The sequence below is a fragment of the Podarcis tiliguerta genome (genome assembly GCF_965153285.1).
Source record: "Podarcis tiliguerta genome assembly, chromosome: 14".
Classification (NCBI taxonomy): Eukaryota; Metazoa; Chordata; class Lepidosauria; order Squamata; family Lacertidae; genus Podarcis; species Podarcis tiliguerta.
In genome coordinates this window covers 28,698,972-28,726,714 of record NC_139547.1, presented here as the reverse complement: position 1 = coordinate 28,726,714, position 27,743 = coordinate 28,698,972, and the positions used below count along the sequence as shown (strand labels likewise).

At 54.4% G+C, this 27,743-nt stretch overlaps 2 protein-coding genes across 12 annotated transcripts in view; one reads left to right on the top strand and one right to left on the bottom strand.

The window, feature by feature from the left end:
• The window catches only part of PPIP5K1 (diphosphoinositol pentakisphosphate kinase 1), a 28,729-nt gene extending 19,073 nt beyond the window's left edge, over nt 1-9,656 (bottom strand). For 3 of the 11 annotated variants that reach the window (XM_083412661.1, XM_083412665.1, XM_083412662.1), the window contains exons 1-15: nt 9,589-9,645; nt 8,034-8,172; nt 7,733-7,910; nt 6,889-7,084; nt 6,693-6,783; nt 6,208-6,293; nt 4,937-5,091; nt 4,480-4,581; nt 4,223-4,384; nt 3,721-3,842; nt 3,455-3,556; nt 2,873-2,959; nt 2,309-2,384; nt 1,677-1,786; nt 1,234-1,319 (exon numbers count right to left, since the gene is read on the bottom strand). In XM_083412661.1, the coding sequence (XP_083268787.1) occupies nt 1,234-1,319; nt 1,677-1,786; nt 2,309-2,384; nt 2,873-2,959; nt 3,455-3,556; nt 3,721-3,842; nt 4,223-4,384; nt 4,480-4,581; nt 4,937-5,091; nt 6,208-6,293; nt 6,693-6,783; nt 6,889-7,084; nt 7,733-7,882 (1,525 nt within the window). In that variant the 5' untranslated portion in view covers nt 7,883-7,910; nt 8,034-8,172; nt 9,589-9,645. Of the gene's footprint in view, nt 1-1,233; nt 1,320-1,676; nt 1,787-2,308; nt 2,385-2,872; nt 2,960-3,454; nt 3,557-3,720; nt 3,843-4,222; nt 4,385-4,479; nt 4,582-4,936; nt 5,092-6,207; nt 6,294-6,692; nt 6,784-6,888; nt 7,085-7,732; nt 7,911-8,033; nt 8,173-8,516 lie in introns of all 11 variants that reach the window. The other 8 variants (XM_083412664.1, XM_083412668.1, XM_083412670.1 and 5 more) reach the window with 6 other exon arrangements.
• Nucleotides 9,657-15,411: 5,755 nt separating this feature from the next.
• On the top strand, nt 15,412-27,615 carry CKMT1B (creatine kinase, mitochondrial 1B). The gene is made up of 9 exons (XM_083414328.1): nt 15,412-15,976; nt 18,216-18,414; nt 18,505-18,600; nt 23,419-23,640; nt 25,273-25,358; nt 26,248-26,371; nt 26,572-26,706; nt 26,938-27,063; nt 27,386-27,615. Exons 1-9 carry the CDS (start codon nt 15,822-15,824, stop codon nt 27,500-27,502), a joined length of 1,260 nt encoding a protein of 419 aa, XP_083270454.1. The 5' UTR covers nt 15,412-15,821; the 3' UTR covers nt 27,503-27,615.
• Nucleotides 27,616-27,743: the final 128 nt, after the last annotated feature.

The window sequence follows — 27,743 nt, the reverse complement described above, 5'->3', positions numbered from 1 at the left end:
ACTGAAATTGCAGAGTTTTGAGAAGTTAAAAAACAAAGTGCGAGACTGGCTTCATTATTATCAGATAATGGAGGCATATAAATTGGACAGGAAAATTGGCTTCCAGGTGGAAAAATCAAAATTGGAAACAGAATTGTTAGAACCCAAAACTAAGATCTTGTCAAGAATGTATAACTTGCTGCTGAAATGGAATACTCAGGATGAAACAGTAAAATCTGCTATGAATAAATGGGCACAAGATGTTGGACATAACATAATGATGGCTGACTGGGAACAGTTATGGACCACAGGTATGAAGTTTAAGGCATGTAATGCCTTAAGAGAGAATATTATGAAAATGATATACAGGTGGTACATGACACCAGTCAAGCTTGCAAAAATCTAACATTTGCCCGATAATAAATGTTGGAAAGGAATGCTTATTTCCACCTCTTGTTGGCTTGCTACCTACAGCCCCTCTGGGACAGGTGACTTGGCCATGATTATCCATGCTCTGGTAACCTCCTGACTGGACTACTGCAATACACTCTATGTGGGGTTGCACCTGAAGACGATTAAACTGGTCCAAAATGCAGCAGCCAAAGTACTGGCTGGGTTTTGTTTAGACCTCATATAATCCCTATGTTAAAACAGCTGCGTAAGTCCCAAATGTCTGAAAGACGGCCTCCATGCCTCCATGCCTACAGGTCCTCTCAGGTGCTAAGATTGGCAGTTCTACCTCCCTCCAAGTTTTGGAGAAGGAGGAGCATCTGGTGCCTTCGTACACAGCTTTTGCCATCTACACCTCTTTGCCTCCGACAGTGAAGGTCTTGTGGAATCAGTTCTGTTCCATTTGGAACACTTGGACTTGTTGCGGCTCTCCCTATAATTATATCTGCTTTCATCCATATTTATATTACATTGTTGGAACCCAATGGGACATTGCGGCAAAAGGCAAGGAAGAAATCCTCTAAGTAAAATTAACACGCGCAAATATGTGTGATGGACTTGTCGCCCTGTGCAGCTTATGCTTTTAACTGCCACAACACTCCAGCAAGTCAAGGAAACGAAAGCCCCTCCTGCTCAGCTACGCTGCCACAGAGAAGCGGGGCAGGGCCAGGAGATGGAAGGCCCAGCTCAATCAAGGTGGCATCAGGGGCAGCCATAGGGAGGGTGCAAACTCCCCCCCGCCCCCCACTCCTGCCAGCACCAGGCCTGAGGCACCCACAGCCCCCGCAGGAGCCAGATACCTGCCTTCCTCTTCGCTGGATGCTTTGGAGCGCCCGTGGGGCAGGTAGGTCAGCTGCACTTTGCGGTTGATGCCAGAGAAGTGCCCGTACCTGCCGGGAGGAGAGAGAAGAAACAGGGGCTTGGAAGGGCTTCCTTGATAACTCCAGCTAAGCCAAGCCCCTTCCTCCCTCCTTTGCCACTCAGGCCACCCACTGCTGCATGCCAAGAGGGAGATCCTGAGAGGAGGAGGAGGTGCCAGACAGGTTCACAAGGGGCTGGGACTTCTAAGGGCACAGCCACCAGGCGGCATGAACTGCTGGGTGCCAGGTAGAGGAAACCACCCCAGTAGAGAGTGGGGAGGGCAGGGGATGCCACTGGAGCTTACCCTCCCAGAGCTCCTGTTCAAAATCAGGAACTGGGGGCCCATCAAGCCACCTGCTCCCACCCACACCCACCCCTCTTCTCACATCTCCAGCACAGTTTTGAGCTGCTCCAGCTTGGATTTCTGCTCCTCGGCCTCAGAGTCCTCATGAGCTCCCTCCTCCAGCACCAGCAGGCGGGCGATGTCCAGCACTTCCTGCCCAGGGCAAAGGGTTGGCTGGGTTGGCAGGGCAGCCAAGCACATCCTCTGGGCCCAGAGGGCCATGCGCTCCCCACACCTGGCCCTTGGCTTCACCACCTCCCTACCCCCCACAGACCCACATGCCAACCCCAAACAGCCAGGCCAGTGTGTTGAGGTCCCCGCTCCAGGTTCCCCCTGCACAGAAAAGCCCAAGCCAGGAAGAAGAAGAAGAAGAGTTTGGATTTGATATCCCGCCTTTCACTCCCTTTAAGGAGTCTCAAAGCGGCTAACTATCTCCTTTCCCTTCCTCCCCCACAACAAACACTCTGTGAGGTGAGTGGGGCTGAGAGACTTCAAGGAAGTGTGACTGGCCCAAGGTCACCCAGCAGCTGCATGTGGAGGAGCGGAGACGCGAACCCGGTTCCCCAGATTAGGAGTCTACCGCTCTTAACCACTACACCACACTGGCTCTCTAAGGAAGGCAAAGGCAGAGGTGCCCCAGAGTCCCTGGCCCCACCAGCCCCCAGTCCTCCTCACCTGAAGCTGCTCTGGCTTCTTCAGCTTCAGCTTCCCAGCCTTGTAGCCCTCGTACTTCTCAAACAACGCAAAGAACCTGGCAGCAAAGTTAGAGAGGGTTCAGGGTCTGAGAAGGAAAGGGCTGGAAAATGCAGAGCTGGACAAGGTCCAGAATGAAGTGATTGCTTATGCAGCTGCTCAGGGGAGATGAAGCGTTTAAGGGAAACCAACTAAAGACTAGGGTTGGGCAATATATCAATGTATCATCCAGAACCAGTTTGAAGCCCATACCGTGATATTGGTTTCATAGTTTTTGACCTAGCAATATATTACAAATGATGATGTGTGTGTTTGCATGCTATGCAAAAATCAAAATGTGGGGGAAACCGTGAAGCTAACCAATTTCTCTATGTAGCTCCATCCTTATTTCAGACACTGTGATATGTCAGTATATCACAGTGTTTAGCTGGTGATAAATCACAGATGTTGAAAACCAGATATCGCCCAGCCCTACTCTCAGAGAAGAGGCTGCACAAACAAACACCCGCCCAGAGTGTAGCCCGGGGGGGGGGGGGCTCTTCTTACCTGGGGTGCTTCACTTCCATCTTCATCTTCTGCTTGGGGGTCCGGTCACCATGCCGTATAACCGCAATCACACAGCGCAGCTCCATCCTGTGGCAAAAGATACCAATCTCAGGCTGCCCCACTCTCAAAATAGCCATGCTTAGCAGAGGCAAACTCCCTCCCCAAGCAAGGACAGCTTTGAAGCTTGCAAAGCTGCAGAATATGTTGAAGGCTGCGCAAGAAGATGGCGAGCTTTGAAAAGCCCTGCTCTGCAGTTGCCCACCAGAGGCGGCAGAAGGGCAGTGGACAACCCCACTCCACGTAGTCCCACCCAAGGATGGCCTCCGTCCTCTTCTCCCTCCTCTCCAGTCAAGGCCAGAGCTCTGAGAGCCAGTCCACCATCCTCTAAGGCAGTCTTTCTCAACTTGTGGGTCCCCAGATGTTGTTGAACTACAACTCCCATCACCCCTAGCTAGCAAGGCCAGAGCTCAGGGATTTTGGGAGTTGTAGTCCAAGGAGTGGCAAATCAGAACGCTTGCCAAGAGTAAAATCTAAAAATGCCCCAGAAGCCACAGCAGAAATGCCCAGCCCAGCGACACTCACATAGTCCCCGAGGTGGTGGGCACGATGGGGATGTCCTCTGCCTCCGTGGGGATGGACCAGGGGATCTGGAACTGGGGAGCCAGTTCACGCATGATAATGTTCCTGGCAGGGAGAGAGAGAGGAGCCAGACATGGTCAGAGACCCACTTCGGATCTTCCCATCCTGGTAGCTGCCTCAGGCAGGTCCCCCACCCAGGGCATACCATATTCCCATGTGGGAGGAACACACCACCCGATGAAAAGCAGAAACGACAAAGTGCAACCCACCCCAGGATCTTGGCGCAGTCGTCGTAATATTTCATGGAATTCTTCACAAAACTGAAGCCGTTGACGTCGCAGACAAAGGAGTGGCCGTTGGCCCGCAGGAGGTCGAAGCCGCACACTGTCTGCTGCAGGGGCAAAATGGGGGGGGGGGGGCATGGGAAGAGTTAAAGCAGCCAACATACGCAGCAGGTGCCACAGGCAGAACCAAGCCAAGCAGCAAGATGAGGAGGAGGCAGTGGTGCAAGGAGGAGCCCCCTCCCCTTGCTTGCAGCCACTGAGGTCAGAAGCAGCACCATGACCCTTTGGCAGGCCTCCCAAGAGGGTTTAAGGAGCCCTCAGTGGTGGCTCTGAGGAACCTCAACCAGAAGGTGCTGGAGCCAAAGAGGAGGAAGAACAGGGCCCCTACTACTCAGCTGAGCCTTCCTCCAAAGCTCCGCCTCAGGACACCCAGGCCTCAGAGACAGAGGGACACAAGGGACTCCTCAGCAGGAGAAGCAACACCAACCTTGAAAGCCACACAGACTTTCCGGGCCACCAGCTTCTCTATAGCCGTCAGCATCACAGGGTAGCGGATCTCTTTCCCTTCGCTATCCCGTTCCACCTTCCCATCGAGAGCCGGGGACTTTCGGGCCTCCGCGTGGGCGTAGTCTGGGCCAACCGTGTACACCTGAGCCACCAAAGTCGAGAAGTTACACCACTGTCCCTCCCCCACAGCCTCCGAGATCAGGTGGCATCTCTGCCCCTTTCACCTCAAGGCCCTACCTTGACATCTGTGCCGTCTGTGGGCATGAACTCCTCGTAAATGTACGAGCCAGTTTTCCGCACGTTGCTCTCAGGGGAGTAGACGCTGCTGCGGCTCCCAATCTGAAAGAAGCGGGGAATTCAAACAGTGCATGTCTGGGGTGGAGGTGCTGGCAGGGGGCAGGGCTGCAGAACTCCCCTCCCCCAGTCAAGGGGCAATTGTCAGCCCTTCAGAACAAGCGCCCTGCCCTGTTCCGACTCCATTCTGGCCAGCAGCACCAGAAAACAGAGGGGGGGGCAGGCCTTGTGGCCTATCACCTCTGGACAGAGTCCCACTGGGGCCTCTATCACCCTAGAACCACAGTAAGCATCCAGGAATCCCACCAGCTAATCCGACAAGCTCTCTCTCTTCCTCTCTTGCAGCACCAAGAGGCCAAATCCAGCTGGGCTCCCAGTTTTACCCTCCCACCCTGCTCACCTTGCGGAAAAGGCGCTGGCTGCCCCCACCAGCTGAGGTGGGATAGTAGATGTAGACATTGTGGTCCTCGGCACTGACCGGCTTCTCCACAAAGGGCTTGGGGAAAATGGCCCCGTTGACCTCCACGTGGTCCTCCCCCTCCACGAGGTTGCACTCTGCAGCCAAAGCACAGCCACGGTTTTTTGTGTGGGGGTGGGGGGTGGGAGAGGCTACCCAAGCCCTCCAGCCCCTGCCCCTCCCCACAGCCAGGCAGCCCCACCAGGGGCGTAGCGTGGGTTGTCAGCACCCGGGGCAAGGCAAGTAATTTGCGCCCCCTAACCCGTGGGTGAGCCCGGTAGGGGCAGAGAGCTGCGAGTGCGAGCGCGCCCCCCAGATGTTGCGCCCAGTGCGGCCGGCCCCCCTGCACCCCCCACACTACGCCACTGAGCCCCACTGCTTCCCCCTTACAGAGATACAGATGGTGAAGCCAGCCTCTGCCCTGCAAAGGAGGCAAGTAGGTGGAGTTGAGGCTTTATTTATAGGAGTATTCATAAATCACCGGCTCATTTTAAAAAATCACAGCAATAAAATCAAAAATTATGAAATCATCAGGCTTTTATATATGGTGGTGCAGCACTTAGGCTGTGGAACAAGGCCTGGACTGACCTCCTTTCACTCAGCCTGAATGGGGCAGGGGGGGCATGGACACTCCTTTGGGGTCCTCGGAGGAAAAAGGGGAATGAAACAAAAACATGAAGTCCCTACAGGGAGGGTGGGTGGCTGGCTGCAAGGAGGAGACAAGGGCTGCCTCAGGATCACTTATTCTAAAGGGCAAGGATGGGGAGCCTGGGCAGACCTCCAGGTGTCTCTTTGGACCCCAATTCCCATCACGCACCTCAGGCAACAACAATGTCCAGAGGGCCACAGCAAGCTCCCCAGCCCTTCTGAAGAGGGCTCTGCTATCTGGCATCTGCTCACCCCTCTTGCTTCCAGGGACACAAGCCAAACCATCTCCAGAGGAGCCTGAGCAAGGAGGGTGGCAGCTCAGGACAACCCCAACAGCAGGAGGATGCAGCAATCCATCAAACCTCTATTGCAGCATCCAGCCAGAGAAGGATGCTCAGAACAGCCCCCTGGTTGAAGGCATTCAAGACCACACCTGTCTGCTCCAGAAGCAGCTCCACTGACAGAGGTTGCATGCTCAGAAAAGAGAAGGGAGCCTTTGCCCTCTGCATGTCTCAGACTCTGCAGTCGTCATCCTCACCTTCACCCTCTGCTTACAGGCAACTCACCGTCTGGCTTGTCAGGGTCCCGGTTGAGCACTGCGTAGCGAGGCAGGTCGATTCCCTCCTGCTGCAAGATCCGGTACACCTCCCGCCTGCAGAGGACACAGACCAGAGAGCAAGGCTACCACCTGAAGGATGCTACAGGGCCAGACCCTGCTTCTTAGCAGATCATCTCACAGATCATCCTGCTTAGCCAGCCAGCCAGCCTTTCTCCCCTGTGACATGAACCGACAGGCCTCCCTCTCTTCCGCTGTGGAGCAGCAAGGGAAGCCCAGGAAAGACACTACCCAGACCTCAGGCTAGGCTATCTTAGGCTGCACACATGCTGGACCTGGACCTTTGAAGCTGCAATAGATATCTGCATTCTCACGCAAGTGAGATAAAATATAAATAACCTCTCCTACTCATCTAAATCCATCCCACAGTTTGCCTTAGGAGGCAGCCTATCCTAAGCCACCAATGTCCCCTCCATAGCATCTCCACATTCCTACCTGTCCTGGATGTAATACTGCATATTGAGGTCATTGATCAAAAAAGGGCTGCGGAGCTTGGCATAAGCAACCGCCTTGTCCAGCGGGAAGCCTGCAAGAGATCAAAAGGAGCCGTCCTCAGAGGAGGCTGGCCAGTCGGGGGCCACACGAACCAGGCAGAGGAGGAGCTGGGGTGGCACCCAGGGAGGCATCCTACCTTTGGAGTGGAAGGAGATGAGGCAGTCGCAGGGCGGCCAGTTCTCTACAGGCTCGTTCAGGATGACGTCCTCCCCCATGATCACCACCGTGATGTATTCAAACTTGCACAGCCGCTCCAAGATCTGTGTCATGGGCTTTGACTTGGACTTTTTGGTCATGGCACAAATGCCCACCACAATCTGCCGCTCCGGAGGCTGAGGAGAATGCCAGGAGATCATCACATAGCCACGGAACGGAACTGCCCACCCACGGCATCATCAAGGAGTGCCTTCAGCAAGTCTGGATAACAAAGCCAAGAAGGGGCCGCACAAACGCACAGACCCGGGTCCAAGAGCCGCTCCAAGGGGAGACTGGGGGGTTGGTTCCCCTTTGCCCAATGGAAGAAGCAGCTGGTAGCCCAAGGGAGAGCCTGCCTTAAAGGAGACATCCCATCCACAAGCAGTAAAGTGGACAGGACACATGAGCAGCCCTCTATGTGCTTTCTCCACAATAGGCACCGAGTTGTTTCACTGCCTTAAATGGGACTCCTTGGGAGTAAGAGAGCAGATTGCTACCAAGGTGGAAGAAGCACCTCTTCCTTCCCCCAGAAGCCCCGAAATAGGGTAACCTCTGCCCAAGTGCCCCAGTTTGCAACAAACAGCATTTGTTCAAGGAGAGCTGCAGCCTCCCCGGGTGCAGGAGGGCAATTGGCCTAGTTGGGGAAGCCAAAAGGTCCTCCCTCTCAGATTACAGCAACAGGCTCCCATCTGTACACCACACACACATCCCAGAGGCCCAGGCATAAGCCATATGTTGAGGGAGCCCATTGGCACCTATGCCAGCCACACAAGGAGGCTCCTTACTGATTCTTCCTCCTCCTCGTCATCCTCAAAGAAGTCAATCTCATCCATCTTCATGTCTGATCCCGGGAGGTCCACCTCGTCATCTCGGGAGCCCACAAAGAACTTGGGAGTCGTGCCGTCGCCCTCAACGGTGGTCGTCCAGGACGACATTCCAGACTGGGTGGCCAACCATCCCGCTCTGCAAGCAAGCCAGAATCAAAAGGGGACAGGGAGAGGAGTCCCCCCTGTGGCAGCAGAAGCCAGCTGGGAGGGATAACCACCCAACCCTCCAGCGCTGCCGGAAGCAGCGAGGTGGTCTTACACTGCTGCATGTTTCAGGCTGCTGGCTAAATCAAGGAGGCAGAGGCGGCACTTGGCCTGGCAGCTGCTTCCACCAGGGAGCCTCGCAGGGCACAGGCAGCTTCCTCAAACGCCGCCAGCTCTTCGCCAATCTGGGCAGCCTAAGGAAAGAAGGAAGTGCTGAGGGTGGCAGGCACAAAGTGTCGCAAAAGAGGCACGTGGCTGGACAAGGACGCCAGCTCTGTCCATCCTGCCAAGGAGGCTGATGGATGCCAGGGCCAGAGAGGGAGGCATGGACATGCCAACTTGCAAAGCTGGCAGCCACAGCAGGGTGGAAAGCAGAACTGCCCTCGCCACTCCCACAGAACAAGAAAATGGGTCTCGGGACCACCACAGCTTTGCTGGCTCTTCCCTAATAATTCCTAACAATGGACTGCCCTTTTTCTCGCAGACTTCAGAAAATTTTTAATAAGGAAAAGGCCATTTTGAGCTAAAGGAGCCCCACATTTAGCTTAAAATATCCTCTTTGCAAGGGCACAGATCCTTGAGAGCAGAGTGGGTCAGTGCTGGGCATGAGAAGCAGAGGTCCAAGGAAAAGATGATGGCTGGAACTTGCTTCTGAGAAAACGCACTTTGGACTGCATTGGCACTTGCTGGGAAAGTGACTGGTGCTGATGCCACCTGCCAGCCATGACTGCTCCCCAAGAGGCCAAAGGTCAGTCTTGACACAGCCTCAAGTGTGGCGTGCAGGGATGAAGAACTCATTGACCCAGCACTTCTCATTCTCCAAGAAGAGCCCAGCTGCTGGGTCAGGCTAAAGGGGCTCATCTGCACCAGCATCCAGGTTCCCACATTGGCCCTGTAAATGCTTCCATGGGAAGCCCCAAAGGATGCCTGGAGTGCAGCAGAAGCCCCCACACCATGCTCCCCACCTGTGGCTCCCAGTGATTATCCTTCAGAAGCTCACACCCACTGGCTCTCCAACAGCAGAGGTGGAAACTAGCCATAGTGACTAGTAACTCTGATGACTAAAACCTCCACTCTTGAAGCCATCCAAGTTGGTGACCATGGCTACATCTAGTGGCAGGCAGTTCCATAGTCCTGCCTTGTCCCTAGCCGGGATCTTCCAGCTCTCGGCTTCGTTTGGAACTCCCTGTGGGATAGACAGGCGGAGGAAAACTTTTCCATGCCCGCCATCGCCGTACGGGGAAAGAGTTCACAACTGGGGGGCCCTAGCCCGATCCCTGCAAACAGAGAGTAAGCTCCTCAGGAGCGGGGAGAAACGGGCCCCCCACCCCACCCGCGCCAGCGCCCCCTCCTCCCCGCGTACGCAGAGAGCTCCCCACTCCCACGGAGGCTCCTGTGCGCGGAGCGGGGGGAGGAGCGGCTCCCGCGGAAATTCTCCCCGCCCCTCCCCCCCCAAGCCATTGCAGCCGGGGCCCCGAGGGGGCGGTGCTACGTAGGAGCGCCCCGTCCCGCTTTCTTTCCGGGGGTGGGGGGCGCGCCCAGTGGCGCGCGCCCGTTATTTCCCTGCCGGCGCCTCGGCCCCGCGCTCGCTCGCTCGCTCACCCGCCTACCTGCCTGCCTGCCTGCCTGGGGACAGCCTAACCCGGTAGCTCCGCCGAACCGCACCCAGCCAATCGGCGCGTGTTTACTGCCGACAGGCAGCCAATGGGCGCGCGGCAGGGGCGGGACGCGGCAAGGTCAGGCTCTCCTGTCCCCTCGGCTTCTCCGCTGCGCCAGGGCGGCCCCTGGTGGACGAAAGGAGAAGTGGCTCCCGTGGAGCAAGAGGGCGAGCGGCGCCCCCTGCAGGCCGAAGGGGAGGCCGCTCAGGAGCGTGCCCCGCCCGAGGCTCATTCATCCCAGCCACGAGGTGTGTTCTCCGTTGCAAGCCTGCAGCCTCGGGACACTCGAGGATGAGGAGTCGCCGTTGAGCGCTCTTTTCCCCAAAGGGGACATCCAAGTGCAGGGAAGAAGGCGGAGGACCCACTGGCCTCCAGGCCTTCAGCACCCGAGGCCAGTGGCTGCCCATCCCCATTCTCTTGCTCCTGCTGTCTTATGCCATCCAACCCCACACCAGCAGGCAGCCTTGTATCGGGGAACTTTTGATGTTTGACGTCTTATTTTTGTACACTGTTGAAAGCCACCCAGAGTGACTGAGGCAACCCTGTCAGATGGGCAGGGTATAAATAATAAAAGTTTAATTATCATTATTATTGGGACACAGCTTGGACGGCCACACACCATTTTCCATTAATGTTCTCACAGTACTGTACATTGGTTACTGTGGCTGATACTTCTTACACTTGATTATATGTAAAACAGGCCAGATGAGACAGGGTTTTTTTTATCTTTAGTGACAGTGTGAATCATGAGACCTATATACAGTGCGAGGGTGTTTCTCTATCTGAAACGTGAAGTACACTCTAAGCATTTCCCCCCACATTTGATGCTGTTAAATCAAATAATGGAGGGGGCGGGATGAAGGTTTTATGGTCATGGGAGTTTCTAGTCCATCCTCCCGGGCCAATATGTGTGTGCCCTTATGTCCAGGGCTTGTGTGGCTTGTGATGAGACAAGGGTTGCAAATTAGTTCCACAAAAGCAGGGCAAAGAAAATGAGACACACACACACACACACACACACACTGTGAGTTTCTGGGTCTGCAAATGCTGCATCAATGCACAACCATCCTCCACTTTGAAAAATGCCAGCTTTAAATTCTCTGGGTGCAACTTTTAGGTGCCATTTGTTTATAAAGTGTTCTCCATTCTGTTCCTTGAAATGGGAACACTCAAACCCAGAGAATACAGTGGTACCTTGGGTTACATACGCTTCAGGTTACATACGCTTCAGGTTACAGACTCCGCTAACCCAGAAATAGTGCTTCAGTTTAAGAACTTTGCTTCAGGATGAGAACAGAAATTATGCTCTGGCGGTGCGGCGGCAGCAGGAGGCCCCATTAGCTAAAGTGGTGCTTCAGGTTAAGAACAGTTTCAGGTTAAGAACGGACCTCCGGAACAAATTAAGTACTTAACCCGAGGTACCACTGTACCAAGGAGACATTCAGAGCCAGGATTGTACCTTAACGTGTACAAATCTGCTTCTTCGGGGGAGTGGGGGGGATTGGGAGGAACTGAAGGCAGAGATGCTCTATGTACTTTTGAAATCCAATAAAATATTTAATAAAAACATTTTTTTTAAAAAAAAAAAATCTGTTTCCTCATGGGTGATCATTTACTCAAGATTGGGCAATTTCTCATCTCTGCAGAGTAGCTGTTAAACAGGACTTGGGCTCCCGGGCTCCCCATGGCCTCTTTTCCTGCACCCTGCCCTGGCCTACTCCCCCACAACCAGCATCCCAGGGTTTCAAAATCCTCACCAGGCCTCCACAGGCCACATGTAGCCAAGGTGAGCAGCAGGAAATAAAAGCAAGCGGTGTTGTCTGTGGACCTCTGTGGCAACTGGGACACTGTAATCTCAGGTGGAAATGGCATCTTGCGTTGCTTTTGAAAATCCATTTCTGATGTGACTCTGGTGCTTTTCACATTGGTGACATCTTGCTGCAGAAGCCCAGTAGCCCAAAAGTGTGGACAGGCCCTTTTCCCAAACTAACTGGGATGCCCTTTGTGGCTTGATTTATGACAGAAGTAGCAGGGTGGGAGAAGCCAAGGGCAAGTCTAGACAGATAATAAAAGGATATATACAATTTTACAGTATGCAGAGAATAACATGAGTTGAGAAATCAGAGAGAGGAGCTGTGGGAAGTCTTGGGGGGAGGGAAGGAGGGTTCTTCAGGGAGGGGGAGGGAGAAAAGGGGGTGAAATAGTGAAGAAGATTTGTTTTGATTGTTATGTTGAAATTGTTAATAAAAAATTAAAAAGAAACCAAAGGCGAGTCATGCTCCTGGGAGGCTCCTCAAACAGAAAACCAGAGGAAACTGAGAGACAAAATGCTTCCAGCTATATTTATCTCCACCCCCTTGGCAGTTTATGGCTGAGACATTGCCAGGGTGCGGCTCCAGCCAGAGACTTGCCGCAGAGACCAAAGGTTGTGATGAGGTCATCAGGAGTACGTGACGGGAATCACCTAAGCATACCTGCCACAGGTAAGCAAGGGCAGGCACTCCTTCAGGTAGCGGCCGCAGCGGCTTCTGGTTCTTTGGAAAGATTGACTCAGCAAGCACGATTGGTAGATCTGAGGTTTTTTGCTGCCAAAGGAACTCAGGCGTGGGTGGCTGTTATCAGCAGACTCTGAAAGGGACCCTTATCAGAAGAAAGGCCCTATGAGAGAAGGCATCCTTCTTCCAACTACCATATGGACATGGCTGGCCCACCCTCAAAGGCCTGCTGAAGCTGGCAAGGGGGACTGGTGGAGTGGAGTTACTTGAGAGTCGCTGGGCAATGGCAGCACATGGGAGAGACCTACAGAGGGCTCGTGATGGTGGAGAAGCATCATCTAAGTCTGTGGCAACACAATCTGGGTCCCTGTCTTCTTCCCAGCTTTGACCGCAGTGGTCTGGGCACTGGTAGCCTCAAGATTGGACTACTGCAATGCACTCTGCATGAGGCTTCACTTGCACTTAGTGTGGAAACTGCAGTTAGTGCAGAATGCTGCAGCGTGAATGCTGACAGGAGTCAGAATCTGTCAGTATATCACATCCCTGCTCAGAGATCTGTGCTGGCTGCTGATTTGTTACTGGGCCAAATTCAAGCTGTTACAATTAGTATTGTTGGCATCCGTCTCTCGGGAGACAGTGGAAGAGTGTGCCTTCAGAGGTGAAGTCAAACCGTTGGAGTGTTGCAGTGCCTGCTGAGGCTGTAGAGACAGGAGAGACATGTTTTATAATTGGTATACTGTATTGTATATAAGTATAGATTCGTATGTAAAGCCCTTAACAGCTTGGGACCAGTCCACTGTACAAATGCCACCTAATGCTGCTTGTAAGGAAAAAATCCTTCATTGTGGATTAGAACTCCCTGCCCATTGAAATTAGTCAGGTGCATTTGCTGCATTATTTTTAGCCCCTGCTGAAGACTTGTTTATGTAGGCAAGCCTAACCAGACACATAATTTTAGTTTATTATGTATATTTTAGTCAATGCTAATTTTACTTCCATTTTACTAAATTCTAGGTTCACTTGCTCTTAATGTCTATTTCATCATTATGTTATGTTACAAGTATGTAAACTACTTAGAGGTTATGGGTGATCAAGTGGCATATAAATAATGCTAAATAAATGTACCCACCCATCAATGAAGTCCCTTCTCAGAATTTCCCTTCAGCTCACCCTCCACCTCATTACGCCTCCCTCACGGAGCCCCTCACTTTGGAGTTGCCTCTCTTTGCCCTGCCCACCCCGTCTTCTCCCAGAGCAGGCCGCATGGACCATTTTCATCCTGGCAGGGACTCCGTCCCTGCTGCGCCCAGACTGCCCTCTCCAGCAGCTGCCACCAGCCCCGAACCCCGCGGTTCATTCTGCAGCCCAGAGAAGGGAGGGAGAGGAAGGAGGAGCGCTCTCCTCCCGCTCTGCCAAGGTGGGGGAGGGGGGCTACCCAGCTGCGCTGCCTTGTGGACTCCCTTGGCCAGGGAGGGGAGATGGGGAAGCCCACAAATCCCCAAATGGCAGGACAACAGTAGGTGTAACCCCCCCCCCACCCCCGCTACTTTGGAGACCGCGGGTGCACAGCCAAAGCGCATGGGGGCGGGGCTGCGTCAGCTGCAAAACATGCGCGCACAAACATGTATAGAGGAAAACAGGGCTGAGCTCAGGACGACAGGAATCCCAGTATCAAAGCACCAGGCTCAGAGTGAGCCCGGAGTCGAGTCCCCGCCAGCTCACCCTCGCCCGCGTGCCCCTCCCTCCAGCAGCCCGGGAGGCAGAGCCAGCGTCTCCTCTCACCATTGCCTGGTTACTAACACACACCCCTCAGGGCAGCACACGCACTCCTGGCACCCGCAGGACCTGTTTCTAAGCGCAATGCTGGAAGGCGAAGAAGGAGAGCCAACCTGAGGCAGGAGCACCCCTGGGAATCTCAAGTCCCAAGGGAAGGGAAGGCACATTGGCCTGGCAGAAGATGGCTGCTGACGCGGCGCAGCAGCCTCCGGGAGCGTGGGGGGAAGCAGCAAGCCGGGAGATCTAAGATTCCTAGCTTCCTGCGCGCCTGGCAACAATGCCACTATTGAGGAGCTGCCCGAACTCGGCCCTGCCCTGCAGGCAACCAAGAGCAGCTCAGTCACAGCCACCAGGCGCTTGCATCCTGCCCTCCGGACCCAGCCACGGACAGGAAAGGCAGAGAGGCAGCCGCAGCAGCAGCAGCAGAAGCTCCAGCCTGGGGAGAAGCTTAGGATACACCGGCGCACACCTTAGCCGTCAGCAGAAGACCTCCCCCCCCCAAAAAAAAAGCTTGGCGCGAGCCAGTCACCTCACTGAGCCACCCTTACACCTAGCAACCCATAATACCATTCCCCTCCACACCGTTGCCCAATAAACCAACTCTAACAGGTAGCCTCCCCGCAGGATTCATTGCCCTCCTCTCCCGCAGCTGACTTCCTCGTCCTCCCCGCAGGCAGCAGTACCCACCCACCTTGGGCACCCCAGAAGCCCCACACAATCCATGAACCCTGAGGGAGGAGAGAGAAGAGGCAGGGAGGAAGGTGGCTCCGTTGCCGCCCTTGTGTCCACTAGACGCCTTGCCTGCCCTCCTCAGGGCCTGATCCTGAGAGGCCATCTGATACTCGATCTCTCCGCTCCGCTGGTCCGGCTGAGAGCGCAACTGGTGGTGTGGCACTTCCCGAGAAAAGTTGGCCGTGGAGAGTAGCGCGCGCTCTTCCCCAACGCCTGCCCCTTCCCTGGGCAGGTGGGTGCCATGGCACAATCCAGGGGGCGCTCTGCACCCTGGGGAGGGGGCAGCACAAGCGTGCGTTGCCTGGGCTGGATCTGTGCCAGCACATTTGCCCTGCGCATTCTCCACCCCCCACCCCCCGCGCGCATAGGCAGGCTTATTTTAACTAGGTATGTGGGGGGTGGAGGCAGCCCGGCAGAAGCAGGAGGCCTCCGGAGCAGCCCTGCTCAGCCTTAGTCTGGTCGAGGCGAGTGCAAAGGCCAGGCCAGAGCACATGGGCCAGCTGTCGGGTCGCCCACCTGCGCACTCTCCTGGCGCGCGCTCTGCAGAAGACTCGGCAGCTCCGCGGCTCTGGGCCTGCGAAGCAATCAATCGGGTTCTCCCTCTGTCCTGGAGGGGAACCGCCTCCTTAGGAACTCACTTGGCCGGTATTAGCCTCCCCAGCCCATGTCTGCAGGAGCGCGTGGCTGGGCAGGGAGGCGCACCTGCCTCTCCCGCAGCTCAGGTGGGTCCGCTGCCAGTGGACTTTGTCCCTCCGGGAGTGCCAGCCAGACATCCTCCGCGCCGACTATGCTTGCCAGCCAAGCTCCGCGTGGGGTGGGGTGGAGGCATAGGCGATCGGTGGGGCGCAGCCCACCCACTTCCACAGTCACACACGCCGCGTGGGCTGCCGCTCGGGCGTCCGGCTTGCAGGCGCTGTCCACTGCGGTGGTGCTGAAGCGTGCCAGAAGCCTCGCCACGGCCGCTGCAGCGCATCGGACGAGCGGGCGGGTTGGCGGGCGGCCAGACTGAGTCGAGCCGGGCTAGGCTGGGCTGGGCTGGCGGCGTAATCTCCGCGCTCCCCTCCCCCGCGAGCCATTGCCATTCGCCGCACGTCCCCGCCCGCCTCACTGTGCGCACTCCCTGCCTGCCTGCCTGCCTGCTCAGCTCTCTCGCTCGCTTGCTCGCTCGGCCTCGCCGTCGCCATGGCCAGCACCTTCGCCCGCATCGTCTCGGCCCGAAGATCCGCCGGCCTCCTAGCCTTGGCGGGCGCAGCCGGCTCACTGGCCGCCGCTGGCTTCCTCCTCTCCCGGGACTCCGTGGGCGCCGCGGTGGCCAACCGGCGCCGCTACCCGGCTAGGTATGGCTCCTCAGGCAGCCCTTGCACACACTCACACACGGAGAGATGCCTTCAGGGAACTGAGCGGTCGGGAAGGGAGGACGGGGACATTCCGACGGGGATGGCGCTGGATCCGCTCGCGGTCAAGGGGCCGCGGGAAGAGCCAGGACAGAGGGAGCCCCACACCAGCTCCCTCCCCAGTCACCTGCAATATGTAGGAAGAGGCGACAAACAGGGCGCCTCCCCACCCCACCTTTTCTCTAGCACTGCAGCATTGAGGCAGTCTGGTTTAGTGGCTAGAGACCGGTGATTTGATCCGAGCAAGCCGTAGTCCGGACGCTCTGCCTGTCCGCCGTGAGCGAGCCAGAGACGGGACTATCCCTCGGTTCAGCGGTGGTCCTGAGCCAATGCGAGCCTAACTGAGCCGCCGACCCGGGCTTGGTCTAAATCCAGACGCGTGGTCTATGGTTGTTCACTCCCAGGAGGAGGCCCAGAGCCCGAGATTGCGGCATTGGCGGGAGGAGGGGCTGGGGCGGGAAGAGCCATAGAGGAAGAGCTGTCTCAAGGGGCTTGTTGGGCACATCCCCTGAGGGCAATGTGCTCTACACATGCTCTGGAACACTCTCCCCTTCATTGCCTCTGGCTGGGCTGCAGCGGGGCCGGTTCTGCTTGGTCCTCCTCCTTGCCGGACCGAAAGAACCCGGTCGAGCTTTCTCTAGCGCCCAGAGACAGCTTTGTCACCCAGGGTCCCCCCTTTCGTCCCAGTCCTCAGCACCGAAAAAATAGTGCCAGCCCCGCTCGGAAATATCTACCCCTCTGGGCAACACACCTCCAGGCTTGCTGCTCTTCCGCACAGGAGGCCGGAGAAGCTGCTCCTGCAAGCGGTGCGGTGGGGGAGGAGTGGCCCCAGGGACACCCTTCCCACAGGAGGACGCCGACATCTCAATGTCACCAGCAGAATGAGAGGAGCCTTTCGGCTGCTGCCTATTACGTTTGCAGGAGACTGGTGCGCCGGTTGCTCGCTCCCACAGTGCTCCGGAGAATTGGGCCTCCAGGGAGGAGAATTGGGACTTCTCCGCAATCGTCCCGACTGCTTCCCTTGCCCCCTATAGGCCAGCCAATGCACAGGCACCAAGGAGGAAAAATACACCTGCTGAACTCCTGCCTGTCATGCAGCTCTTTTCCCGGTCACTGCCAATAAAAGAGGGCATCCCGCACTGACTGCGATGAGCTCGCGAAGAAGGATCGGGCCACTCACAGCTGGGGGGGGGGGGGCTGCAGTGCGCCCCTCTGTGCTCAAGCGGGGCCTCCTTCAGCTCTCTAAGCCCGGGAGAGGGAAATTTCCCTCGCTCAGCTGCTCCAGCCTCTCTCCCTCCCCGCCCCCTCGCAACTCCAGGAAAGGCCAGGAAAACCACAAAGCCCCTCTAAACTGGGAACGAGGTCAGGAGACGGCCGCTCTAAGCGGATTAAGAGTCTTCTTAATGCAATAAAGTCCTCCGCGCGCCTCCTGCTCTGCTCACTGGTTGCTGCGGCTGCCTTTTGGGGTCAGGCCCTCTCAGCTGCTCCAGATTGAGGTCCAGCATCTACGCTCCATCACCGCCAGGGACTGTTGGTAGGCTCTGCGTGGGAGGCAATAGCTGAAGCAGGGGCGCAAGGAGTGGAGAGCAGCCGAGCCTCCTGCAAGTTGGTTCCCAAACTGCCTCAACGCAGTTAAAAACGCAAAGCTCAGACAGGCTCCCACCAGAGATGAAATCCATGACTAGAAACCAGAGCTAAACAAGACAAACATCGCAGCTTGTGCGGGGTGGAGTCCTGGAAGCCCAGAAGCAAGTGAGCTTGCCTCTCTCCCACCCTTCTCACTGAAGGGTGGTGGTGGGGACAAAGGGGACAGGAAGGACCCACAACACAACAAGTCAGATTTTTTTTCCTGTATCAGGACTCAGCTGCGGTACATGTGAAATAAATTATAATGTGAAATACATTATAGATACATTGGTACATCTGGGCACATGCAGAGTGCATTTCCTTGAAAAGATGTAAAAGTGTGGCCACAAAATTTCACTTACAGGAAATTTCAGAGCAAATGTGGAGGCTACTGTTCCTCCTCCTAAATGGCTCTCAGGCTGCCTCCTCCTATATAAGACCCTCTCAGAGGAAAGGGGAAGCCTGCATCAAAAGCCAAAGAAGCAATGGGTGCCCCACTGCCTGCAGTGTGTTAATTCTATCCCACATCCTGTCCCCTCCCCCCACCCCGGCGCAGTGCTGAGTACCCTGACCTGCGGAAGCACAACAACTGCATGGCCAGCAACTTGACACCAACCATCTACGCCCAGCTCTGTGACAAGGCCACCCCCACCGGTTGGACCCTGGACCAGTGCATCCAGACCGGCGTGGACAACCCTGGGCACCCCTTCATCAAGACTGTAGGCATGGTAGCAGGGGATGAGGAGTCTTATGAGGTTAGTCCCCAAGCAGCCCTTCTCACCCACCCACCCACCTGGGCTCCCTTTAACTTGCCATTAACCCCACCCCCATCCTTGTGGCTCTAGATCTTTGCAGGTCTGTTCGACCCAGTGATTGAGGAGCGCCACAACGGCTACAACCCCCGCACTATGAAGCATCCCACGGACTTGGACTCCAGTAAGGTATGCTGCACCCTCAGCACCCCAGGAAGGAGCCCTTGCCCAGGGGTCACTGCGAAATCTCTCTCATATGTATATGTATATCTGTGTGTATGTGTATACACGCACATATACAGTGGAACCTCGTTTTTCAAGCATCTCAGAAGCTGAACGATTCGGAACCCAAACGCTGAAAACCTGGAAGTAATTGCTTCCATTTTCGAACACACCTCGCAAGTCAAATGGCTTTCACTCATTGTTTTTCCATTTTTGCCAACCACCCATTGATCCTCAGTTTTCGAACATTTCAGAAGTCAAATGGTCTTCCAGAACAGATTATGTTCGAAAACCGAGTACATACCGTGTGCATACATGCACACACACAGTGCTATTTTTCTAGAAAAAGAAGTGCCGGAACTCACCATGAATGCCTCCCTTATTCTCTTAGAATAGCAGTTCCAGCTGAAAAAAAGCCCTCTGTGTGTGTGTATATGTTTTTCCAAGCTGCATAAAACAGTGAAAAGCCATCAGTATAAAACACAAAACAACATCAAATTGAGGAAAGGCAACATGAAAGCCCCAGTTAACCATCAGCTCAGGACCAAATGTTACCAATTCGCTTCAAGAGGAAACCAAAGTTTTCATTCCAGGAGGTGGGAAGAAGGCCAGGTTTCTCCCTGGGAAACTAGAAGAGACAGTTTACTCCTTACAAAACTTGCCAAGATCCCTTGGCTTGCCCCCTGCATCCTGATAGAGATGGATTAAGGATTAAATATGTAAATTAAGATTTAAACCTCCTGTCCCACGTGTGTGGGAGAAATGTGAAAGTAAACAGGCTGTAAAACCCTTTTAGCAGAGTAAGAAAACTTACGCTTTTGCAGTTTACTGAAAGCTAGGAATTAGGCAATTGCATCTGTTTTCCCTGTTTATTTGTGGTCTGCTGACCTTTCCCCTCTTTGTCCTCATTGCTACAAATGAACCACACATTTTAGTAAGATAAACATAAGGTTTACTTACATTTCAATGCAGGCAGCAAATTCATCAAAGTTGTATTCAGGTAATAAAAAACCTTATTAGTTAAAAAAAATGTTTTTAATTGGAGTCTGGACTCACATCTCTGACTTGAAAGAGAGGGTGAGCTCAGGCAGGAAGGAAGTACCACATCCATCGCTATACACAACATCAAGCACCCTGGTGCTTATCTGTTCAGTACATAAAGGAAATGAAGGTTTAACACTCTTCTCAGTGATGCAATAATAATAATAATAATAATTTATTATTTGTACCCCGCCCATCTGGCTGGGTTTCCCCAGCCACTCTGGGCGGCTTCCATAGAAACAAAAAATACAATAAAATATCACAGATTAAAAACTTCCCTGAACAGGACTGCCTTAAGATGTCTTCTGAATGTCAGGTAGTTATTTATCGCTTTGACATCTGCTGGGAGGGCGTTCCACAGGGCGGGCGCCACTACCGAGAAGGCCCTCTGCCTGGTTCCCTGTAGCTTTACTTCTCGCAATGAGGGAACCGCCAGGAGGCCCTCGGAGCTGGACCTCAGTGTCCGGGCAGAACGATGGGGGTGGAGACGCTCCTTCAGGTATACTGGGCCGAGGCCGTTTAGGGCTTTAAAGGTCAAGACCAACACTTTGAATTGTGCTCGGAAACGTACTGGGAGCCAATGTAGGTCTTTCAAGACCGGTGTTATGTGGTCTCGGCGGCCGCCCCCAGTCACCAGTCTAGCTGCCGCATTCTGGATTAGTTGTAGTTTCCGAGTCACCTTCAAAGGTAGCCCCACGTAGAGCGCATTGCAGTAGTCCAAGCGGGAGATAACCAGAGCATGCACCACTCTGGCGAGACAGTCTGCGGGCAGGTAGGGTCTCAGCCTGCGTACCAGGTGGAGTTGGTAGACAGCTGCCCTGGATACAGAATTGACCTGTGCCTCCATGGACAGCTGTGAGTCCAAAATGACTCCCAGGCTGCGCACCTGGTCCTTCAGGGGCACAGTTACCCTATTCAGGACCAGGGAGTCCTCCACACCAGCCCGCCTCCTGTCCCCCAAAAACAGTACTTCTGTCTTGTCAGGATTCAACTTCAATCCATTAGCCGCCATCCATCCTCCAACCGCCTCCAGGCACTCACACAGGACCTTCACTGCCTTCACTGGTTCTGATTTGAAAGAGAGGTAGAGCTGGGTATCATCTGCATATTGATGGACACCCAGTCCAAACCCCCTGATGATCTCTCCCAGCGGCTTCATATAGATGTTAAAAAGCATGGGGGAGAGGACGGAACCCTGAGGCACCCCACAAGTGAGGGCCCAGGGGTCTGAACACTCATCCCCCACCACCACTTTCTGAACACGGCCCAGGAGGAAGGAGCGAAACCACTGTATAACAGTGCCCCCAGCTCCCAGCCCCTCTAGACGGTCCAGAAGGATGTTATGGTCGATTGTATCAAAGGCCGCTGAGAGATCCAGCAGAACCAGGAAACAACTCTCACCTTTGTCCCTAGCTCGCCGGAGATCATCAACCAGCGCGACCAAGGCAGTTTCAGTCCCATGGTGAGGCCTGAATCCCGATTGGAAGGGATCCAAATGGTCCGCATCCTCCAGGCGTGCCTGGAGTTGTTCAGCAACCACGCGCTCAATCACCTTGCCCAAGAATGGAAGATTTGAGACTGGGCGATAGTTGGCCATACTGGCCGGGTCTAAAGATGGTTTTTTAAGAAGCGGTTTAATGACCGCCTCTTTCAGCGGATCTGGGAATGTTCCCTCACAGAGGGAAGCATTCACCACCCCGCAGAGCCCATCGCCCAGCCCTTCCCGGCTTGCTTTTATTAGCCAGGATGGGCAAGGATCAAGGAGACAGGTGGTTGGTTTCACGCGTCCAAGCAGCCTGTCCACATCCTCGGGGGTAACGGATTGAAATTGATTCCATGCAACTTGACCAGACAGAGCTCTAGCACTCTCCCGCCCCGGCCCTGCTCCCACGGTGGTGTCTAGCTCCTTCCGAATATGAGTGATTTTATCTGCAAAAAACTTTGCAAAATCGTTGCAGGAGATCTTGGGGTCTTTACAAGGCCCCGGTGGTAAAGGTGGTTCTGTTAAATTGCGAACCACCTGAAAGAGTCTCCTGCTACTATTTTCTGCAGATGCAATAGAGGCGGTGAAGAAAGTCTTCTTCGCCGTCGCTATCGCCACTTGGTAGGCTCGACGTTGAGCTCTAACCTGTGTCCGGTCAGATTCGGAGTGAGTTTTCTGCCACCGACGCTCTAACCGTCTCAACGATTGTTTCATCGCCCTCAGCTCCGAAGAAAACCACGGGGCTGTTCGGGCTCCATGCAATCGGAGAGGGCGCTTCGGAGCCAGACAGTCGATAGCCCTGGTTAACTCCGCATTCCAGCGGGCCACCAGGGAATCAGCTGAAAGGCCATCAACATGGGCTAAAGCATCCCCTACCACTCTCTGGAAACCATTTGGATCCATTAAGTGGCGGGGGCGGACCATCCGAATTGGTCCCACCTCCCTGCAGAGGGGAAGGGTCGCGGAGAAGTCCAGTTGCACCAGGAAGTGATCTGACCATGGCACTTCTTTTGTTTCACTTTTACTTAGTGTCAGATCACCCACATCACTAGAGGTGAACACCAGGTCTAAGGCATGTCCATGACTATGAGTTGGGCCAAACTTATTCAGGGACAGCCCCATGGAGGCCATGCTTTCCACGAAGTCCCGAGCAGCCCCTTGTAAGGTCGTGTCGGCATGGATGTTAAAATCCCCTAGGACAACCAAACTAGGTGTCTCCAGGAGAAAATCCGCCACGACCTGAAGCAGCTCGGACAGGGAATCCTTGGTGCAGCGGGGAGGTCGGTACACCAAAAGGAATCCTGTACTGCCCCTATTGCCCACATGCACTATGCTGTGTTTGAGGCATCCTGAGTTACCTTTACTCCTCTTGCAAGCTCCTTGCTCTGCAAATCCATAATGGCTTTGATGTCTCTGTGGCCAAATCTTCTGTGACAACGTTCTTTTCCTCTCCTTTCTGTACACTCCTATCTCAGATGGCTAATTTGTTAAGTTTTGTGCTACATGCATGAGAGTCGCAAAAGCATCAAATTTAGATCCTAGTGATCCCAATAAATAACAAACTTTCAGATCACCCTCTGTGTTCAGACCAGCAATCTCCAGTTTCTTAAAAAAATGGCAAGAAATTGTGTTGCATGGTTGCTACAGTCCCTCCTGGATTCTAGCTTTAGTTTAAACAAATCTCTCATCCATGTTCTATGGGAATATTTACTTGTGTACCCATATGCCAGTTCCAAATTATCAGTCACTTGAGCTGCAGCATCTCCTTAGTATGGACCATTTGTGCAACTGAAATGCTGTCTGTGACTATAGATATTGCCAAGCTGCTCCCATGCTCTAATTAAGGCTCTCTCTTCTGCAGTGGTGCCCATAGGCTTCTGATTTCCAATGCAGTCCAGAACTCCTTTCAAGTCCAGCCATATCTCTAAACACCTCTTCCAGTGTAAGAAATTATCCTGCTTGAGCTTGGGTAGTCTGGGGCTTTCTGCCTCAACTAAATTCCTTCCTTCCATTAAAACAATTAAAAATCAATCTTAAAATTTCCAAATTTGAACAAAATTAAAATTCAGGAGCAAAAACAAAAAAATGCCAAAATAATCAAAACAATATAAATTGAAACAAAATAATCAAAACAAGACCCCCGAGCTCCCAGAGGCAACAAAGGTCCTGTCCTTTATATCATCCCCATCCCACATGTCTCACACCCTGGTGATTAACTGCCTTTTGCATCCCCCTTCCTTGGGGTACACCTTCTCCCGCAGATCAAGGCAGGCCACTTTGACGAGCGCTACGTGCTGTCCTCGCGAGTGCGGACGGGCCGCAGCATCCGGGGTCTCAGCTTGCCTCCAGCTTGCAGCCGGGCCGAGCGCCGAGAGGTGGAGAGGGTGACGGCAGAAGCCCTGGCTGGCCTGAGTGGAGACCTGGCTGGCAAATATTACCGCCTCAGTGAGATGACGGACAAGGAGCAGCAGCAGCTCATTGATGTGAGTGGTGGGGAAGCCCAGTGGTCAGGGGTGGGGTGCATTTGTGGGTTGGTGGGTGTGCACGAGGGCTGAGCGATATATCAACATATCGTCCAAAACCAGTTTGCAGTCCATATTGTGGTTATCGGTTTCATAATTTTTGACCTGGCAATATATTGTAAATCATGATATGTGTGTGTATGTGTGCACTATGCAAAAATCATGATGCAGGGAAAACCGTGACACCAGCCAATGTCTCTACATTGCTTCATCCTTATTTCAGACATCATGATATATCAGTATATTGTGGTTTAGCTGGTATATATCACCATGTCGAAAACCAGATTTTGCCCAGCCCTAGTGTAAAAGGGAGACATTGGAGCACCCCACAATTGCCTAACCTTGACTTCCATAGGTTCAGGTCGGGGGTCACAAGGATGGCTCCTTTTTTTATAAGTTTCCCAAATTACCCATAACACCATTAGTAAAACATCATACATTTGTCATAACTATGTCATAAATTGGGATGGGTCTCCCGGCCGAAACCTGAGCACCAGGCTTGTCCTGTCCCTCACATGACCTCCACCTTCCAATTTTTAGGTGAAACAAGGGTAAGTATTTACATTTCCCCAGCCAAGTTAAGCACGTCCGTTGCCTTGACCGAGACCCCAAGCCACTGAGGTTGCGTTTGCGATTGTTCTTGGAATGACTTGTCCGGCACTCAGGTGCCAGGATGCCAGCGATTATCAACCCCCAGGCAGTGGGGCTGCTGAGTGCGTGGTCTCATGCTTCAGGGATTATAGCTGCCCCTACCTATGTCCCAAGCTCCTCTCCTGTTAGCCATTTTCTTTCTGAGTAGAACAACATTGGAATGGTGTATATCCATCACATATGAATTTCTAAAGTTTTCCTATTGAGCCAGTACATAGATACATTTATCAGTGCTTCATTTGGTAATGGAGGCTTGTTGTCTTTGCCTTTGGCTTGTGGTGGTGGGGGGAAGGTCTCTCACCCCCTTTCCAATTTTCTGGTAACACTGGTGTGCACAATCAGGGCCTGCTTGTATGTGGACTGTCACCCAAGCTCTTCTTAGTGGGCAGGACTGGGCTGGGCAGCCCAAAGGCAGCCTGGCCTTAGACTGCTCTCCCTTCTTGCTGGGAGCCTGTTACTGCCTCTTTTGGTGTAGCATAGCAAGGCATGCCATTCATTTCATGTAAGACTATTGATGGCTACTAGCCATGATGGCTATACTCTGCCTCCACAGTTGGAGGTAGACATGCTTTTGAAGACCAGCTGCTGGAAACCACAGGAGCGGAGAGTTGCTCTTGTGCTCGAATCCTGCTTGCAGGTTTCCCATAGGCATCTGAGTAGCCACTGTGAGAGCAAGATGCTGGACTAGATGGGCCTGATAGAGCAGGCTCTTCTGATGTTCTTGTTTCCCCTGGGACTGGAACTGCTGCTGTGCTGATTACCTCCCTCTCTAGTCAGCGGCAGCTGCACCCTCACATCCCCCCTCAGGTGTCCTCAGGAGAACATCCCTAGGCACTGCCCCACATCTCAGGTTGACCCTGGCCATAATTCCTAGTTCCTGCCTGCCCAGTTGGGTGGGTCCCAGCAAAACCCCAGCTCATCATCACCTCTTCTCCTTCCCAGGATCACTTCCTATTTGACAAACCTGTCTCCCCTCTGCTGACAGCTGCAGGCATGGCTCGTGACTGGCCTGATGCCCGAGGAATCTGGTATGGCTTCTGGCTTCTTCTTCTGGTATGGTACAGAGTGGGTGGGCAGGCAGCCATAGACCCTCTTGAGAGGCAGGCACTCCGCGCCAAGTCACTCAGATCAATAGCTCTGTCCCCAGCAGCTGACATGCCCTCCTTGAAACTGAAATGCTCCCCCTTTAATCTTTTAGAAATGAAATGAAACACAGGAGGCAGAGGGGGAGTGCCTGCCCCTCAAGAGGGTCTGTTGAAGGGGGGCCCTTCTTCCGCATATTCACCTGCTGACCTGGAGAGAGATGGCCTTGGAGAGGAAGGCTGCATCTCAAGCAGGAAGAGGGTCACTCCGGAAGCCCAGACTTATGAAGGGCAAAGCAAGAGCTTAGAATCATAGAGTTGGAAGGATCCCCAAGCATCATGTGCTTGGCACAGGTCGGGGAGACACGTCCAGTCAGGGCCAGGCCAAGAACTTTTGGTACCTAAGGTAGACCCCCAAATGGCATCCACCTCCCCACTAGGGTAGAAGGTGAGGTGGAAGATCTACATCAGGATCTGCTGCCCCGATGAATCGCCATCTGAGGCAGTTGCCTCATTTTGCCTCATGGGTGGGCCGGCCCCACTGGCGGAGGAAGGGGTGTGTGGTGGGTGCGGTCTGACCCAGGTGTCATCCCTGAGGGGGGTGACATTGCCGCGTCGCGCCCCTGGGACGCTTGCTGCGGGTGGCGCCCTTCCCCCAGGACGCTAGCCCCACCCCAGTGGACGGCTAGCTCTGCCCCTGGGTGCACAACATGTGCGCCGCCCCAGGTATCAGAGCAGCCAGCTCCGCCTCTGGCCAGCCCTGATTCCAGTCATGCCCAGGCAGTGCCGAGCACATTCCCACCCCACCCCAGTAACTGCCAATCTCTCTCTTCAGGCACAATCACGAGAAAACCTTCCTGGTCTGGGTCAATGAGGAGGACCACACCCGTGTCATTTCCATGGAGAAAGGAGGCAACATGAAGAGAGTATTTGAGAGGTTCTGCCGGGGATTGAAGGAGGTGAGCAGCAAGTCCTCTGGCCCCACAGCCCCACCCTGCCCAAGGCATCTCAGGTTCAGCTGAACATGGTGGCAGCATCCTGATTAGTAAAGCTCAGGCCACCGTGGATCTGGTCCTGGGCCACATCGCAAGGCAGGGGGAAGGCTCTGCTCTAAGAGTTGAGTGGGCCCTTGACTTCTGCCTGCTTCCCCTGCATACAGGTGGAGCGCCTGATCCAGGAGAGGGGCTGGGAGTTCATGTGGAACGAGAGGCTGGGCTACATTCTGACGTGCCCCTCCAACCTGGGCACTGGACTGCGTGCTGGGGTGCACATCAAGCTGCCGCTGCTGAGCAAGGTAAAGGCTGGGGCGTGGGTGGAGGGGTCCTATGCAGCGTGATGCCCCCAACAGTTCCCTCCCCCCCAGGATGTTTGAAACTCCAAGCAGGACACTCCCTTTCAGGTATCTAGTCCTCACCGTAGACTGCCCCCAGTAGCCTCAAGCTAACGCTTCCCCACCCCACAGTCACAGTTCTGTAAACCCCAAATAATTTGCCGCACTGACTTCTACCCGCCACCTCCTCTGCAGGATAGCCGCTTCTCAAAGATCCTGGAGAACCTGAGGCTGCAGAAACGTGGCACTGGTGGTGTGGACACAGCCGCCACGGGGGGCACCTTTGACATTTCCAACCTGGATCGCCTGGGCAAATCAGAGGTACCTGGGGAGGAGAGTCAGCCTTGCTGGGTGCAAAGCGTGCATTTGTGTGTGGAGAGTATGACACTCGAGCATCCTTGCCATCCTGGGTGGAGGGAGGGGAGCATGAAGCGGGACGTCCACGTGGCAAGGGAGGCTGCAAGGAAGGTCCTCATTCCCTTTGCGGCTTGCTGGGGGAGGAGAAGGAACCCGGTGGAGCAACAGGACTGAGCAGTGACATGGATGTGGGGTGGCAGCAACAACCAGTGCCTCAAAGGACCATGGTGGGTCTCATTTGAGCTGCCCTCTCCAGCTTGGCTTGTTCTGTTCCTGCCCCTGCCAGGTGGAGCTGGTGCAGCTAGTGATTGATGGTGTCAACTACCTGATTGACTGCGAACGGCGCCTGGAGCGGGGCCAGGACATCCGCATCCCTTCGCCTGTGGCCCAGTTCCGAAGCTGAGCCCAGTCCAGCCCAGGGCTCTTTGCAGACACCAGTGGGCAGAAGTCCTGTGTGGGCAGGAGGCACACGATGCACTGCACCAAACCCCATAAAACTCTGGCTGCTGTAACATTCTCCTGTCTCTGGCTGAGATTTGTACCACTTGGAGGGCGGGGGGGGGGGGAGGCGGCCCAGGCCAGACAGGGCCAGAGCACCTGCCTGGCATGCAGAAGACCCAAGGTTCAATCCCCAGTCAAAATTA